General features: G+C 44.3%; 1 protein-coding gene across 1 annotated transcript in view; it reads right to left on the reverse strand.

Moving 5' to 3' along the window:
- The window catches only part of LOC149355260 (condensin-2 complex subunit G2-like), a 126518-nt gene that overhangs the window by 26695 nt on the left and 80683 nt on the right, over positions 1-19140 (reverse strand). Inside the window, exons 14-16 of the mRNA XM_089583732.1 lie at positions 16256-16482; positions 7816-7893; positions 2413-2646 (exon numbers count right to left, since the gene is read on the reverse strand). Coding sequence (XP_089439858.1) covers positions 2413-2646; positions 7816-7893; positions 16256-16482 — 539 coding nt within the window. The remainder of the gene's footprint in view (positions 1-2412; positions 2647-7815; positions 7894-16255; positions 16483-19140) is intronic.

Genomic DNA, 19140 nt, shown 5'->3' on the forward strand with positions numbered 1-19140 from the left:
AAGCATGAGAAAAAAGTGTACTGAAGGCACTTTAAAAAAAGATTACATGAATCAAGATTCGAGTAAAAGGGCATTCATTCAAAAGGGTTCCCTGAAGGGCAAGTTGGTGGATCATATTGTTGCCTTACTGCATGAATGGAGCAAACGACGTGCAGAAAGAGACGGGAAGGTGGTACTACTACTGCAAAAAGTCTCCTTTTTTTTTATTGCGAAAGCAATACTACTTGCACTTTCACGCCTTTGCCGTGCCGCGGCCGTGACCACCATCGTGCCGCGGCCGTGACCACCATTGACCTTCATTTGACCTTGATAGCATTAGATTGGATTAGATTAGATTGGACTGGATTAGATTAAATTACATTACATTAGATGACATTGGATTAGATTTGATTGCATGGATAGGAGTGGATTGGAGTGGGTTGAATTGGATTGCATTGGATTGGATAGGAGTGGATTGGATTTGAGTGGATTGGATGGGTTTGGATTGGATTGTATTGGTTTCGATTGGATTGTATAACCGATGCATCACCACAAGTCTAACCACAAGCACCACCACCAGCTACACTACCAGCTGTACCATGGCGTAGGTATGGATATTGCTTTCGCAATTACCGGGCTTAACCAAGCCAAGCCATAGCGAATTTTTTTTACACCCCAAGCAGGAGTGGGATAGTGTAACAGAAGACTGGCGTTACACAATGCCAAGTGTAAGTTTCAGTACAAGCAATGCCCTGCATGCTTGTCCTCGTGCTAGTAACACAAATAGGAGGCATTTGTTCGCATTCTAAAATTGTCTCAGCTTCTACTGGCTCAAGTTCTCACCAGCTGCCTGGTAAAGTTAGCTTGTCAGCTTTTGTCCCCTTTGCCATTCTCTGCATTGCAGAAAAATTTTGCAGTTTATTCAGTCAAGCAGCAGCCTAAGTGAGAGTAGCTGCTGGTGGCATGCCATGCACGTCACTGTTCTTAATGTGTAAAGCTGTTTGATCCATGGACACATTCAGTTCAATTTTGGTTGCACTCAGCAGTTTGCAAGTCAGGATGCTGTTGGGGTAGTGCCTGCCGCACACTCCCCCCCTTCCCATTCCTTGGCATGGGCAGGCCCCAGCAGGCATCAAAGCTATGCCCCCATGACCAGTGCAAAACCAAGTGCACGCTAGCATTCCCATGCAACTCAATCAGTGCAGAAAAACTGCTACACAGCCTGCCTGCTGCCCTACTATGCTCTGCTCTCCACGCTGCACGCGCCAAAGTTCTACCCACTCATACGTCACTGTGCTTTCTCCTGGATGTAAAATGAACCACACAAATCAAATTTGGAAAAACTCTTCGCATACATACTAGAAAATCATGTTAACCAGAAAGTGTGCATTTTAACTCCATGCAAAATTTTCAGTTTTCCCATCATCGACACATAAACCAGGGACTGTATGAACCAAGAATGTGCCAGCGAGGTTCCACGAGGTGCACTTCATGCAAAATGTACAGATACAAGCATAGACACAATTGAGCAATGCACCCACTTGCTACATCCATGCCGTGAAGTAAGAAGAAGTAAGACAGCAGCATAAGAGCACGTATCCCAATGAGAGCAGAGGTGCAAAGGCACACAGGACCAGTAGCTGATTAAGCACAGTACACAAGTTGCTAGACTGCAATGGCAAGCTGAAGATAAAACACAACAGTATTCCCGCATCCCCAACTTTTTACTCGGATTTTTGGGGAAAAATAATCTTTTACTCGCATATTTTGCGCTCTCTACTGTGCCAGACCACCAGCATGTACTTGAGTGCTTGTAAGGCCGCCTTGGGAAGATTGGAGCGGCTGCGCCGTCGTATGCAGTTGCGAAAGGTGCGCATGACGTGGGCACGATTTGTGCGCAGTTTACCCGGCTCGTTCACTCTGGCGGTCGCTTTCCCACACAACAGTTGCGCGTGCGCCCAAATCCCACACTACCGAACCGTTCGCTGTTCGGTTTGCCACTAGTCAGCCGGGCTGCACCCAAGGGCATCGTTTTATCTCCAGTTATCTCCTTTGCCTCCCTGTGCTGGCTTGTATCATTGCACGTTTATTGCTTTGAGCTCTATACGTGAGGCGAGGCGGAAGGGGGTCTACGTCTTACACTTGGCGTCAACTTTTTTTTTACCAGCGAGGGGTGCGAGATGGCGGGGTCTATATATAGGTATAACACGCAGCATATATTACGCATTATGACCTTTGTAGCATTTTTTAGGACGTGTTCAGAAAATTTTCGCGTAAGCTGCGTACCCCCTTTTTGAGGCCTTAATTTAAAGAAAAAAAGTGTGCAAATTATGTGAGCAAATATGATAGTTGCCATTCAGGCACCAGATGGCACCACCATAAGCCATAGTTTTGACTCCCCTTCATCCATGCTTGGTGCAAACTTGCACTCACCTTCAGCTTTCCAACAGAGTCAGTCACCATGCAGAGGACGTCAGCTGTACGGTGCATACTGCACAAGAACAGCACACATGCTTTCGCCTCCATGGAGAGAATCATGGGTGTGTCGGCCTCTGGCACGGTCAGGAAGCCTCGAAGCATCGCGAGGCAACGCATGGCCAGGTTACCAACCTCTCTGGATGGCAGCAAGCTAGCAACACTCAGCACAGATATCTGCATGCTCAGGCACTGCGTGTGGAAAGAGAACACCAGGTCTTGCATCACTGCGCTTGCAGTGCCTGCAATCCACAGGATGCTTCACATTACTTGAAATGAAGGTCAACAAGATAAGAGCGGCTACATTTTGCAAAAAAAAGAAAGCATCATTGTAGGCAGTAGCCAAGCACAAGCTCCTTACTTCTGAACTCCACATTTAAAGCCAATCAAGACTAAGTTTTCAGAGGGGCGAGGTGTCTGACACCCCAAAGGGCAGTGGAGGGTTCAAGATCAATTTCAACCACCTGGGGTTCTTTAATGACACCATATAGTACACGGGCACCTTTGCCCCCATCAAAATTTGAATACCATGACCAGGATCAAACCAGGGCCCTCGAGCTCAGCAGCCAAGTGCCCCAACCACTGTGCCACTTTGGTGGGGCAAATTAAGACTAGTGTTATTTCCATGCGGCATTTCAATAAGAAAGTAGCGAACATCAAAAGAAACCTGACGAATAATTCTCCTGAATTTTCCTCAGGTTTCTTATGAATTCTTATATGTCTACGGCATAAGAGCCATCTTTGAACATTCCAACCTTGAACAGTTCACTGATTGCGGTTGCCGCATCGCTTCAAATCATATATGCAATTTCAGCAAAATTCAATGGCAAATTCTAGCCTGTGATGAAGCATCAGGGAAAAAAGAAAAAAAGAATAAAAAGAGAAATCAAATGCTACATTATAAAAAAAACTGTCCAACTCGGGGGTTTATTGCAATAAAAGATAGTGCAAGAATGAAAACCACTTGCATACTGCTTACTTGGCTGCCAACATTACAGCTTATGTTTCCTTCATGCAAAATGGATGTTAGTTTAAAATGCGTCACACTCTGTACTGCTAGCACTCGCTTCAATGCTTTGTCATGCACAGCCATGGATCACTGGCAACTACCAAATGAGTCATGAAATTTCGAGATACCAAGTGTAGAAGTGAACAGTCTGCGACCTCAAGGCCTAAATTTTCTTTTTATAGAGTTAATTCGTCCAGACGTACTGCTAGAACACTTCTTTGAGCAATACAGCTAAAATCATGTAGTGGCAATCATGGATTAGAAGCTTGCTAGAATGTGCCCACAAATTTTTGGACAGTGCTTTTATTTACCCAAACAATGCACACAAGCCTTGCCAAAACCACAACAGAACACAATGCATCAATGCATTTCCAGTGTTACACCAGTTCAGCGCATGGAGCTGCATGCAACACCATGGCATCACAGGACCAACAATGGTGCAGCAGCAATAGACAGCCGCTCTATGCAGTCCATACCACACGTGATGTGCACAAGCATGCTACACCACTGTTTGGCACCTGTAACTGCAGTCACAGTAACTGAAATCACAGAAAGCCAAGCAGAGTTCGATATGCATAAAGCTTCCCTTGAACGGGCTACAGCTTCCAGACCTTAAATTCTGTTCACACATCCCCTTGGCAACAAGCTTGTCTTGGATAGTGCCTAAATATTCCCATAGAATAGTCAAGCAACCGCACACAATTAAGACCTCAAGTGGCAAGAAAATCCGTACGCCATTTTTTTTTTCCATCACAGTATGGCCATGATATTACCGGAGAACTGCACCAAAGTGAAAAAAGTGATATTAGCCCCCTGCGGTCACTAGTTGGGTGTTGTCCAACATCTGGAAAGGACAGTTCTGGCCAGATGTCATGCAGCACCCACCGAGTGGCACTGAACTTGCTTGAACAAAAAAAAAAAAAAAACGCTGTATTTTTTTTCCTTTTGTTGCATTGATGACATAACCTGTTAGGGACTTCTTTAACTGAATGCGCTCCTAGAAGGCTTCACTTTAAGAGAGCACCGCAAGCTTTTTGGCACACATTTTATTTAAAGTGTGGCACGCTGCAGTATGGCAACATAGTATGTTTTCTGAGCTCATTTTATGTGAAGGAATCGCCTGAGTTTAACAATAGTAAACACAACCTCAGTGAAAAATAAAAGTTACATTCCTCCTTTGGAAGGTGCACTGATGACGTCTACTCCGCCAACTGATAGCAATGCCATGCAAAGCTTCACATTTTCAATGAAGTCTGAAATGTTGGAGGAGGTGTTTTTCTGGCTCCCTGAAGTTTCAATCAGTTTTGATGTGCCTCTGTCTTCTTCTGCTATGTCCTGCCTAGTATGCTGCTAATTTTATGGATCATCAACAGCTTCCCAATATTGCAATTGTGGATTGAAGGCGTGGAGACACATGCAGTACTAACAGAACCTTATTCAACAGCCTGCTGAAAAAAATTCAAGTTCAACGTGGTATGAAGGAATCCTCTGCACATTTTGAGTGGAAAGACGGGTTGGACAGAAGGCCACACTTCATTTGCATGAATCTAGAGGAAAAAAGCAAAGATTGTGCAGTCTACAGCGACTGAAAAACAAAGAGGCCCAAGAGAGGCAGTTCTACTACTTCAAGACAAGCAGCAAACATCCTCGTCTCCACTCGACAAAATGCTTGGTGCGGTACCATGCACTCCAAGAATATTGCCAAGCAACCCTGAAATGCAGGACAGCACCAGAAAGACATCATTATAGGTTAGTAGTTTTCCTTAAAATTGCCAAGGAAAATTGGGGAAAACTTCAACTTATATTCTCAGTAAAAATCAATTCTGCAGTTCTTTCTGGGTGTGCTAGTGCTTGTATCACAGCAAAAGACTAATTTATTGCTGAGAAGATTGTATTTAAAATTTTTCCTATCACTCCATTCAAACTCACGATGTCAACATGAAAAGCATTCCAACATCACCGTCCAGAAATGAGTAGTCGGGTGGCATCCAAGAGCTGCCCTAAAAAACTGTGTCGACACGGCACAGCTTACTAGCAGAAGAGCCGTGGGTGGAGACACCTGTATTTTATTTTTTGGCCTTTTCTAGCTTATAAAAAATCCCATTTTCAGCGAAAGTAGCATCCTTGTAGTTAGAATGCACTAATCTATCAATGCAAGCCAACCTCAATTTGAGGTTGTGCATATAAGCAGCAAAGCAGAGAGCTCTAGGTTCCTCTATTCCATTCTGCCTACAGAACAAACATATGTGTTAATCCAGCCACAAGAAATTCATAGTCAACTTCACAGCTGCAAGGTAACATGCAATCACCAATGAAGAGGACAACAGCAGAGATAGTACTAACAAGAGACATACCTGTGAACCTGCCTATGTCAGAATTAGAAGATCAAAAATGGGGGGGGGGGGAAGCAGCAGTGCGCATGTGGAACATGTGTATATTTCCAGAGGTTGAGCACGCCAATTTGCAGAGTGACTTTACCATATAAGACTTTGCTGACTGCAAAAACTTCTCACAGCAGACTCGTCAAAAATTCTTACAAGTGGTGGCTCTTCTCCAAGCGAAGTTCAGCAGTGTGAAGTTTGGCCCCGGCGGCCTCTGGTGCCCATTTCTTCCCCCCCCCCCCCCCAAGCCTCATGTCATGAGAGGTAGAAATGGCAGTGAGCATCTAGTGATAATTTTCTCGCAAGATTCGCTCGCCACTGCGATAGCTTAGAGCGCACCACTTCTGAAAGATGGATTCTTTCTGAAGGTGCACATGGACAGCACACGTGGGCCACCAGGTGTGCTGCCGTACTTGTTTCACATTCTAACTTGGGCGACAGAACCACGGATTTCTTTAGTCTCAAAACGAAGAAGGCTAAAAAATGGGCGCTGGACTTGCAGAGTGCATGCATGTAACCTTGCCAGTTTCAATGATGCTTATCTTTAGCAGCACAGATGGCATCGCAGGTCACGTGCTGCATCAGTCCTCTTATCCTGCTCTGACTGTTTTGGGCGGCAGCCGTGCCCTTGGAGTCGAACCCTCTCAGTCAGCCTTTCACTTTCTCGCAACACATCCCAGCGATCACAAGGAAACCAGCAAACAGCCAAAAAATGAACCATAAAAGCTCAAAGAAGCACACTAAACGAAAAGGAAATTTCACTTGACTTCGGCCAGGTAACAAGCACATACTAACAAATAGATTTTTTTTTTTTCAGAAAAAATTATTCCGAAGAAATTCGAGCATGATTTTTGGAAGAAATAAGAGCGTGTTCATACAAATGGGAGGGTCAGTCAAAATCAGGGGGCCTCCTGGGCAATTCGGGAGAGATGGAAGCTATGATGATGGGACTAGCTATTCAAGCGTGTTGCACAACATGACCATCTTATTACAATGAATCCGGTTTCAACAGGCATTATCAGATAACACACTGATCTCCAGCATTTGGTTGGCATCCTATCTCATTGACTACACTTCATTTAGTGTGGATTCAGTTAAAATAAACATCCAGAGATTGAACTCATTTAGGAGGCCAACAAGCTAGTTTGTGCTTTATTACAGAGGATTTTTCAGCAATGAACAGAGCTTAACTTCAAGTACTCCTCGGTTGATCTCAGTGATGCACGGCAACAGCAGAAGCAATCACAACTGCCGTTTTGTTATTACAGAGAGTTTTAGCGTTCCCTATACCATCTGCTGTCACCACTTGCCGCAGCTGGTAGCTGCCAATGCACATGCACAGACGGTGCCAACTGGCCAGGTGCAGGAACTGGCCAGCATTCTGAATGTCACTCTGAGTGTTCACTAGCTGCTGTGACCACTAGCTCTGATGCATATACACCACTGGGTGGAATCAACACGCGCAAATGTCGTACTTTTTTATTTGTCAGCCAGATATTCCTTTGCAGCTTATTTATGAACATATGCTTTGCTAGACCCTTTACCCGGGAACATGATTTCATGCTAGCTGCACACTGCAGCCGGAAATATACAGGCAAATTATTTTAGTTTGCTCATAGGCTCTGGTTGTGTACCCTTCTGGCATAATAGTACATCACGCATGGGCGTATTTAAGGAACAATTCAAAGGATGGCCATGTCTTCTGCGCCGTTCCCTAACAATGTATCACCAACTCACCAATCTAGCCGTAGTGCACTTTTTTTTTGCGCTAGTGCCCCTTCTGCAGTGCCTTTGCTGCCGTTTAATTTCGCAACAAAACACAAAGCGCTGTCCATCAGCTACACCATCAAAACAGACATAATTTTGTCAAGTGCTCAGTGAATAGAAGACATTTGTAAGGAATAGCATTTCAACTGTGAAATACACGGCTACATCCCAAAGTGAAATGAAAGACTGCAGAGCAAAACTTACGTCAGTCAATGGGAACAACTTGTTCATAGACTTCTTCATGATGTACACAAGACGCTTCCACATAGCCTTCAGCTCATCCTAGCATTAAGCAAAAAAGAAGGCAAAAGGAGAGAGAGGGGCAGAAAAACAACAAAATTTAGCACCAAGACGGAATGAAAACAAAATATGAACAATGATTTTGGAAATCAAACAAGTGCTTTCAAATTACGGGGCAGGAATCCAGCGCCCCTCCTTGATGACTCCTCGTTGGCCTGAAACTTCCCCCAAAGCTTTGTCTGGGGACAGCATCTGCCACTATGAGAGGTGCTACTGTCAACTGGAAGGTGCTCAGCTGTCTCTCTTAACTCTTTCCTGTCCGCGCCTATTCCCATCGATAGCCCGCTATCGATGGTTTCAAGTTCGTATTTTCCCGCTTTTTGAAGCGTTCCTGCACAACTAGCGCTATCCAGTGTGAAATAAAGGAACTCTTCTTTCAGTTTCGCTTTTGGTTTGACTTTTTCCGCCAAGCGGTGATTTTTGAAGCCCCTCCGGAGTCAGCTGACTGGCGCTCCTTGTTTCCACCATGGCGTCACGTCGCGCGCTGCTGCTGCGCCGAAACCGCGCGTTTCCACAGAAATTGATGCTCCTGAGAGTTCGTTTTTGGACGAGAACAGCAGCAGTGAGGATTCAGAAGACGACTTCGGCTCTTCAGACTTCAGCACCGACAGCAAAACTGCGTCAGACCGACCCGGAACGTCAACAGCCATGCCTCGGTAAGTTTCGCTTTCTCCCCCGAAATGTTCCGCTTTTGCTGCGCGCTTATCGGAAAAGATCAGAGTGTTCTGAAGGTCATAACTCTTATCTGCAGGGTGTCAACGTCTTTCGGGCGGGATTACTTGCCTCCGGCAGCGCAGAGAGTCGTGTTTTCGGCTCGAAGACAGCCAAGGGTCGACCTCGGCGTTGCGCGCCGGAGTGTCGCACGGCGCTCGGCGGCGCGGTCGTCAACAGCTTCATACTTTTTGACGCGCATCGCCAGCAGCATCCCGAAGCACCAGAATTGTCGAGGACATCAAGATTTGATCAGTTCACGTTCAGACTTTAATTGATCGAGCAACTCCTCGGATTTGATGAGCCACATCCTCAGGACCCCTATGTTCGCCCTCTGTTTCCGCCTCGTGATTCACCTCAGGGGCTGCAGCACAAGCCGCAGAAAATGCAAAGTACCGGAACTGCAAATTGTGCTACGAAGAAAAAAAGGTGGAACAAAAAACAAATGTTTTCTGTGAGACATGTGCGGCCAACCTCTGCTTCACGGCAACAAGGAACTGTTTCGCGCGGTGGCACAATAGTCACTAGGACTACTGTTTCCTTTCCTAGCCCAGCTAATACTGTTCGCAGCAAACTAAAATTTGCTGCAATGTTGCATCAATCCCTGTTGTAAAAAATGTATATTTTGAAATTTTTTTTATGTGTTATTTTTGTGACGGAACTTTGATGTTTTTGTGTGTTTTTCTTTGTAACTACAATTTTCTTTCTGATAATTTTTTTTTTCATCTCTTACTCAATAAACATGTTTACTGTGACTAATAAAAATGTGAAGAGAGTTTCCTCCTCTACAATTCGGTACCATACACTCCTGTACCAAGCAAGTTTTGTTAAAGAAAAAAAATATTAATGATATGACATGAAAACCACCATTTTCCCCGCGGACAGGAAAGAGTTAAGTGGATAGCCACGTGACTGCAGCTTTTTATTGACCACGATGGCAGCATTCTCACTCTCACAAAGTTTTCGCAAATTTTCAGTGCCTGCATGTCAGCAATAGAGCTTGTCAGCTAGGCAATGAGCACTCATTAGTAATAGCCAACAAACCACTCATTTGTGATATGGTATGGTATTGGAGGTTCAACATCCCAAAGAGATATGGGCGATGAGGGAAGCCATAGTGCAGGGCTCCGTACTAATTTCGACCACCTGGGGTTCTCTAATGTGCACTAACAACGTACAGCACATGGCTCCTTGCGTTTTGCCATTGCCACTGTGGCCGGAAGCGAACCCACATCCTTGGGCTCAGCAGTCAGGTGTCCTTACCATTCAGCCACCGTGACGGGGCCCACTCTTTAGTAACTCATTAGTACCATTAATAGCCAATAGACAATAATACAATCATCCTGACAGGTGGTCTTTTTGGAAACAAGAGTAGTTCACAGCACAGAAAATAGCGCACTGCAGAAAAAGCCTCACAATTAATGCTCACTTTTATAAAAATAGAGTAAAATTACCATTATTGTCTGCTTAATCTTTGCTTCAGTGCTTCTACTACCCCTCATGGGCAACAGAGATAGACTTGTGTTCTCTCCGCCTGAAAAAAAAAACACTTCTATATTGAAATTAAAATATCAAAATTGGTTTTTGAGGAAAGGAAGTGATGGAGTAACTGTCTCACATTTCGGTGGCCACCCTTAATACTGTAGTTTCATTTTTTATGCACATGACATGTAAGTGAGGATTATTTTCACTTCCATATGGCCAAGCAGCATTCATGAACTCCCCAAAAACTTCGATAGGTTCAAACAAATTTTTAAAAATGTACGTGACCCACTGTGTTTCCAGGGCATTGAGGGCCACGAAGTTCAAACAGAAGCCGCAATTTCCCCCCCAACATCCCCGTAAGAACAACATCGCAAGAACCACGGTCAGTCGTAGCCACTGCATTATTTGATTCAATCCAGCCCCTTTGATTTCCACAGCCTCCTCCACCTCTATGAGAAGGCACGCCAAGGAAAAACAAAACAGCTTCAGTTTTAAACTGTAAAGTGCCGTTAGCATAGGTTAGTGATAGACAAGGATTAAGCTAATGTCTCAGAGAGGTGTTTTGTGTGCATGTACATGATGAAATACTTCATTCTGGCTTCAACTATACATAAGCGTATGTATATTTGAGGTACGCGAAGAACTAAAATACTCGGCGCGCGGATTGTGCACTGATAAAAATTTGAGCTTTACCTAGAAATGGAAACTGCACAATGCAAATTACACACCTATAACAAAATCAAAATGAATCCTAATGAGCGGCATGACAACAAGGAACGCAGTTTACGAAGAACAGCATGCAACAACATTAATGATGATGGTGGAGACTGCAGCAGCGGCTGTTGCCACCTCCACCATGGCTCAGATACCATGGCTCAGATGGGCCATGGAAGGTATCGCTTCACCATTCTCAATTTGGCCCCGTTACCATCAGCCCCGGAAATAGATTTAGGACTTTTCCTATGTCTCCGTAACAAGAGTGCTGCTATCTTCGTAGTCAGGAGCAGAGGTGGCATCAACCTACAGTGGAATTGCGAAAGTTCCAAGTAGCACCACAGAGCGGCACAAACTGAGGCGCACTAGTACCAACTTGCTCTGTGGTTCACAGCATTAGCTACAGGGCACGCAAACCGCTGGTTGATGGCTCTGTTCTAAAGCTTTACCCAGCCAAATTTTAGACACCCAAACTACTTCATAAACATGAACTGGGTGTTGCATAACTCACTGCAAAATAGCAGAGCCCTCTATAGTTGACTCTTTCGTTACCGTGCCATAGGCCATCGGCCACATATGACTGACGTTTTGAACCTGCCACCAAAAATTCAGGTCAGCACTCCTGGACAAGCTGCACCATCTAGTTTGCTTCTGTAACACCAGCTCTTTGGTTTCAGTTTTTTTTTTTTCATTTTCTAACATGAGGAGGCAGCGTGAAAAATGAAACTGACCGAACATAGCTGCTACCCCAGCTCAGGTGCTTCCAGCCGCGATAGCATATAAAATGTATTACATATAAAATGTAACAATAAAGCCACTACTACTACTACTACATAGCCCGCCACTCAGCGATCATGGCGTCTGATGCGCCACGCTCCAGGAATACTTAAAAGCTACACTGAGCACTTTTTTTTTTCAAAGTAGCAGTGGAAAGTACGGTGCAGCTCAAAATCACAAGAATGGTAGCTAAAAACATGTGCCATGTTTCATATATTTTATTTTCCTGTAATTGACTTCTATCTCAGTGCAGTGGCTTATTTTTGTTTTGCTTGTATTCTTTTTTTCTGTAACCAGCATATTTAAACAGTAAATATTGAAAAAGTTTTGCACACACAACTCTGACATGTTTTCGTTTGGAAGTATAATCAATACACTAGAGTTTGATGTATTACAATGTGCAGTGCATGTACCACTTCTTGACGAAATAATTTTTATTTTAAAACACTCAAAATCGGTCTTTTTTTTATAAGTAAGGAAACAGTTGAGCAGCTTGGACCAGCAAAGATCTTCTACTATAGCAGGGTCTTTACTATATCAGTTGTTGGTGATGGCATGGCTCTGACTATGCTCTCTGGCGGTTTCTGAGTACAAAGTGTTGGTTTATAAAAGAAACACTCAGAAGTACCTTACATTCTGCTCTTATCGTCCCTTTAGGTGAAAATGATTTATTTTATGTAATCACATGTTATCCCGTTTTCGACCTCGTTTACGTCTTGTGGAAGTTCCACATTTGCACGAATACAACGTGGCTACAAAAATAAAGCACGGTTGATTCCATGTGAAAACCAAAGCTTTGCATGATCACAGCGTCATCTTCTGTGGGCTCAGCGTCATTTATAAGACAGTAAAGAAATGCGCGCGACACAGTCATGCACGGCAAAACCACTTACACAGAGCTGCCACGCCTCCACTTCTTGCCGCCACTTCCCCGTGCTTCGTGCAGCCGTGCTACAAATGCACGGACTTTTTTTCCCTTTTCTGCTCCTTACTGCACTTTTACTGGCTTTCCTTTCTCAGTGACCCCCGTTCACCTTTGAAAAAAATCTTTACTATAACCAATAAAAAGTGTAGTGTCTTCTATGGAAAGCAAAATGAAATCGCAGCTTCGCTTTATTATATCCGAGTTTTTACTATAACCAAGTTCACTTAGTAAGGTTCCACTACTCAAAATGTTTGAATTTTGCCCGCCTCAAAAACAGACCTGCCTCCCCTTCAATTAAAAGAGGGAGCACTTAAACTGGTATTTTTTTTAACAATTTAAATTGAATGTTGCTCAAGTACTTTCAAAAAACCCCACTATAGTCAACTCGGTTATAGTAAAAACTCCAATATAGTAAAGTGAAGCTGCGGTTCCATTTCGCCTCCCATAGATAACTGGAGATTTTTTTTTTTTTTCGGTTATAGTAAAGATTTTCTTCGAAGAAACGGCTATAGTAAAGAGCGTCTGGCCATGGCGATGTACCTCCCGCGAATTGATGACATCGCAGCACGCGCGAAGTCTAGGATCGCGAGGTTTGTAGATACAGAATAGAATAAAACGACGCTCTTTGAGGTGGCTTCGCCACCAAGCTCATGAGCTGCAAGAAGAAGCCAACTTTTTAAAGACCTTGAGGCGAAGCGCGCGGCGAGAACGGAACGAGTAAAGCTGGCTATGAACGTAGAAATAAACGCGGCGCGGGTCGCTAAGAAAGGAAAGCCAGTGAAAGTGCAGTGAGGACTAGAAAACAGAAGAAACGGGCGTGCGTTCGTAGCACGGGAGAGAGGCAGCAAGAAGCAGAGGCGCGGCAGCACTGTGCAAGCGGTTTTGTCGCACTTCACTGCGTCGCGTGTGCGTTTCTTGACTGCTACCACTTAAATGACGCTAAGGCCACAGAAGATGACGCCTTGACCATAAAAAGCTTTGATTTTCACGTGGAATCAAACATGCGTTATATTCGTAGCTGCCTTGTATACGTGCAAATGCAGTACTTCCACAAGACGTAAACCAAGTCGAAAATGTGATGACAAGTGATAACTGAAAATAAATAATTATCACATAAAGGGACAATAAGAGCAGGATGTGAGGTATTTTTAAGTGCTTCTTTTATAAACCAATGCTTTGTGCTTAGTAAGCAGCCAGAGAGCCTAGTCAGAGCCATCACCAACAGATGGTATCGTAAAGACCCTCATATAGTTAGTAGAGATTATTGCTGGTCCGAGCTTCTTTACTACAGAGGGTTTCTACTGTAATTAGCACATTTTGCATTATTACACATCTCTGCACAGTGTGCTCATTAATGCACACTCACCTCACTCTATAAGAGTCAGCTTACTGGAACTTATGATTTGGTCCGGTCAACATCCATTGCATCAAAGTATCAAAAAAAGCCTCTGTAAGTACGAACTGCACATAATCCACATAAGCTTTTGGTCTTATCGAGTGTCAACAGTATATTGTAATGCTTGTGATGTAAACAAGCACTTTCCTGTCAGTGCTACAGTGCACTGTCAATATTATGAATCTACGCAAAAGTAACTAAAACAGCCTTTCCCTCCATATAATGGGCAGAGAAACATAGCATATCTCATGTTCCATGCCACACCCTCTATATGCAGCCATATTTTGGAGAGGCCAGTTACATACTTGCAATTCTGTGCAAGCCACACGCCCTTGGCTTGGCTGGCACCAAAAGCATTCATCAATGAGTCTTGTTAGGAGCAATGCAACCGAGCTGCTCTGCAGTTGCGCTGCTTGTACAAGCCGTCAATCATAAAGCACATCTTACAATACAGACACTTCTATAAGAAATGCTCCCTTTTATGACAAAGTTACAAAAATTTGAAGAAGGTTTGTTCATTGCACGGGGTAATATTCAGGGTGATTTTTTTACAATTTGAAGATTGTTATTTTAAAAAATGTGAGAAATACATTGGTGTGGTCTCTGCAAGTGAACTGTACAGCAAGGCAGACATTAGATAAATGATATGGATAAATAATTAGAGAAATAATTAACTAAAATCAACTAATAAACTTTGTACTTTTGATTTTAGGAGGCAGGGTTACATTGCAAAATTGAAGGCCATCAACACCGAAGGTGAGTCCTGTTTTTAATTTTTTTTTTCATTGGCAATGTGGTTTAAAATATCAAACACCAAAAATACACGTTTGAAAGCTCACTGAGTTGGCTTTTCCTCACTGTATTATATTTTATAAAATTGTGTCGCTGCACAAGGTATTGCCGCCAAAATCAAGTTAACTTCGTCTACAGCATCAAATACACAAACGACATCTTTATCCCATGCATAAGAAACAGGAGCGACGCAATTTTACAATTGTGCAATGCGGGAAAGCTAACCCATTAGGCTTTAAATTATGTACTTTTGCCTTATCTCCTTATCTCCTAGCCTTAGGACTTATCTCCAGAGTTGACTGCCTTCAATTTCTCGATATAATCTTGCCAGCTAAAATCAAAAATAAAGAAGCTGACTAGTTAATTTTATATAATTCCCTAATTATTTATTCATATCAGGTAAATAATGTCCGCCCTGGTGTACAATCCACCAGCACAAACCACACCTACAAAAAAAAATTGAATTTTTGAAGAAAAAAAATCACCCTGTATATCCTATACATAAAGTATACATTTTTATTGGTTTGGTTTATGGGGTTTAACGTCCCAAAGCGACTAAGGCTATGAGAGACACCGTAGTGGAGGGCTCCGGAAATTTCGACAGCCAAAAAAGTAGGTGTGGTCATCGTGTGAGTAAATAAGGTATTCATCTTGTGGCCACTCCTGCCAAATGCGTAGGCATTACTAGAATATCTGATAAGTATCACTAAAATGCAGCAAATGAAATGGCATGAATTTACGTTGCACTGAAATCCAGGAGGAGTAGTAGTATAGTGCCACAACAAAAACAAAAGTCACTCAAACACCTAAATGGTAAATAGCCCATGTTTTGCTGTGTCTCCCAATGTAAGTGCGTCCCAAAAAAATGAAAAAATTTTAATTTCGCTCAGCACTCTTTAACCTTATGCCCCCCCCATGGAGTGCAGCTTCCAGAAAGAAAAAAAAAGCGCAATACTCACTCCTAGGCTGTTTTTTTACTTTAGTACAGCCATGCAGACAATTCTCTGGATGACACTTCAACCTAACTCTGTTTCCGAAGTACCTACAGGAAACTGGGCCTGCCACGGTGGCTCTGTGGTTGGGCACTCAGCTGCTGAGCCCAAGGACAAGTTTTGAATTACGAACGTGGCGGGTGCGTTTCAGTGAGGCAAACCATGAATGGAGCCCCTGTGCTGTGCGATACCACTGCACATCAAACAACCCCAGGTGGTCAAAATTATTCCTGAGCCCTCCAATACGGAAGCCTTTTTCTCTGTTCCTTTTTTCCACTTCCCCCTTATTCCTTTCCTCACAGCACAGTTTTGGTGTGCACTGAGAAGTATGACAGCTACTGTGCCCTTTCCTTTCCTGAAAACCAATTTTCCTTTTTTTTCTATCAAACTGAGTCACTTCAAGGGCAGAAAAGAGGCTTATGCCTTCAGAAAACAAATGCAGGTAACTAGATTATCCACAGACTGGAACGGTTTAGATCGTAGCTAGAGATCGACAAAGAGCAATTCTGGTACACAGAGTGATGCAGAGTGATGTTATGTTGTGAAACTCACATGAGAGCAGAGCTCCTTCCGCAGAGACGGCCTGTTGTACGTGATTGCCAGTGTTTCCACCAGTATGTGCACCGAACGCTGCTCCAAGATGTTCTCCCTCTCAAATTCAGCGCCACTTGGCTCACTGGTCCAGCTCTTGCTTGGATCAGTGTTAACCTTGGCAGCAATCCTGATGAGGCGTAAACAATTCAGCCACACCACTTTGCAGATGGCAATCAGGAACTCCACTGCAAGAGAGCACAATGAAAGCAATGAATTCTCTCTACTGACAGTAAGGGTTCCCAAAAGCTTGGGGCCTCTCTAGCCTTGCATGCAAGTTGTAAACATTGCTCGTTTAGGGCGAAAGGAATGAAACACCAAGGATGTGACTGTACAGTACGGTCCATTGTTAAAGGGAACATGCGATCACGTGGCCTCCGCGCTTCGGGAAGCCCTGTTGCCTAGATGCGGCGAGAATAGGCGGCATGAGATGCATGCGTTGAATGACCAGCCGTCATGCTTACTGCACATGCGTCTTGTGCCGACAGTTCAGACAAGTTCTCGGCGGCAGCGCTCCGCAAAGCACGGAGGCCATGCGATCGCATGTTCCCTTTAACAGTGGACCGTACTGTGCATGGCACAGGGCCCAGGGGGGGGCAAGTGCCACAAAGGGACAGAAATAATGCACCAAAGTCTCGGGCGAAGAAACGGAACGGCACTAGGATATCTAAGTTGTTGCAGCAGGGCAATTATGGGGGAAGTTGGGTACGTAACAGAAGAATCCTGCGCAAAAAAGACTGGCAAGAGTAGGTTGCAGTGCAAAGTATGTACAGTAGAACCCCGCTGTTACGTTCCTCACTGCTGCGTTTTCCCGGCTGTTACGTCGTTTTCTTCGGGTCCCAGCATAGCTTCCATAGGATCCAATGTATTGGGAACCCCGCTGTTACGTCGTAGCCGAGGAAACGATCCCGCATGATACGTCGCAACCGGGCTCCCCGAACCCAACCGGGCAATGCGCGCCAACCGGCATTTTGATTTTTGACGAGTCTTGGCCAGGCTTGGCTACGGAACTGGCTGCAAGAAGCCGCACGCGAGTTGGAGAGGCCGCCACTAGATGGCTATCTGCCTGGCGCGCCGAACGCCGCGATCTTTATCGTGGGAGGTGGTGAGGAGGAGGGGCGCGGCTGCGGTCGCTTATCAGCGCGTCTTTTCTTTCACTCTTTCTTTTTATCTTTTAACTCTCCTTTATCTGCAAGTGACAGTGGTGGTGGGTGGTGGCTCGGCTGGAGCCAGTCGGCAGGGCCCGTGCAATTTCCTTTTCATCCTTCTCAGTCGCAACAACATCTTTATTGTGCTTTGATGGCGTGATAGCGTTGAGTAAGCCGAAAGAGCTTTCCCTTGAGGAAAAGCTGGACGTACTAAACGCAGTCGACAGGCAGCCAGGGCGGCTTACGCGGAGCAGCGCGACGAGCAGCCTACGAACATTTCAGTGCTTGACGCTGTGCACAACGTCGCTTCAGCGTGGACTGCAGTGAGCGCGTGAACTGCACATCACTGCTGCGTGCGTGCGGTGTGGCCGCACCGCAAAGCGACGCTGACAGCAATGCGGCCTTTGCTATTGAGAAACGCGTTGTTCTTTCCAGCGAGCGAAAGAAACTGCAATCCACCATTCTCGATTTTTTAAAGTCCTAGGGTCAATTTGCGGAAATAAATTGTTTCTAGTCAAAGCTGCACTGTTTTCATTAATTTTCGGCGCTTTCCTCACTGTTGCGTTTTCCCGGCTGTTACGTTTTTTTTTCCCGGTCCGGTGAAAAACATATGAACGGGGTTCTACTGTACTTGTGCCACGTCCTCGTCCAAGTACAGTCTGCATCACCCTTGTGCAGAGCGCTCAAGTAGTCTGCACCATGCAGTCAAAAGTGAAATTAGAAAGAAGCCCATGGTTTGAGGGGGCAAATTGCTTGTGCCCACCTTGCTTGCAGGTTCATGTGGCACTGATTCCGCACGAGCATAGACAAGGTATCGAATTCTATGCAGGGCAGGACACTGCTTGAGTGCTCTACACAGAGACCACGCTCTGCCTCTTGCAAGTTCAGCCTCAACAGTGCTCCCTCACTAAAGCACCCCCTCAGTTCCTACATGAGAGCACATTTACACTTCAACATGTGGAGCAACAAATGCCGGTGGTTGCCTGGTAGTGCTGCAGCACGTCTTTCTTCCACAGTTGCTCTCGGTGCCTTTGTTGAAACAGCGTGTGCAGTTACTTTTTCTAGGATTCTATTAATGAATATCATTGTTTTGTTATGCTATGATTTTGTATTTCATTTATTACTCTTGTATTGCCAAGCGGGTGAACACTGTCTGTCATGCACCTGAGCTGCTCTGTTTGAGAATTTCGAAGCTGAGTTTTAAAATTTCAGAGCAAGTTTTTGTTTTCATGCAATGGCCTTCTGTGTAACAAAAACACACGGTTCTGAAGTTGCCTAATATGCCAGTCAATTGCTATTGTGTGGCAAAAGTATTCAAAATATCTGCTTCGAAATATTCGAAGCAAACAGCAATTTTCTTCAAATTCCTTTCAAACCAAAAATTCACTATTTGCTTAAGCCTAGTGGTGGTGGAGGTAGTGTTTTTATTTAAAACAAACAAAAAAAACGGGCGGAAATTATTAGTCCCAGCAATGGCAAGTGCTATCTAGCATCTTATGGGGGGACGCGGGCTTCAGAAGTGAAATTTTTTATATTTTTTGCCACAGAGCAATAAAATTTGGCACACTTCTTGGGAAGTGCACTAAATGAACAAATACAAATTTTCATTCAACTTCAGTAGTTTTGACATTATGAATTCTTATGTGCTTCAGTGATGTATCAAACTTGCAGAAAGCCTGGCATGGCAACAAAACAAGG

Source organism: Amblyomma mixtum, chromosome 3, assembly GCF_055824585.1.
Source record: "Amblyomma mixtum isolate Tamu chromosome 3, ASM5582458v1, whole genome shotgun sequence".
Taxonomy (NCBI): domain Eukaryota; kingdom Metazoa; phylum Arthropoda; class Arachnida; order Ixodida; family Ixodidae; genus Amblyomma; species Amblyomma mixtum.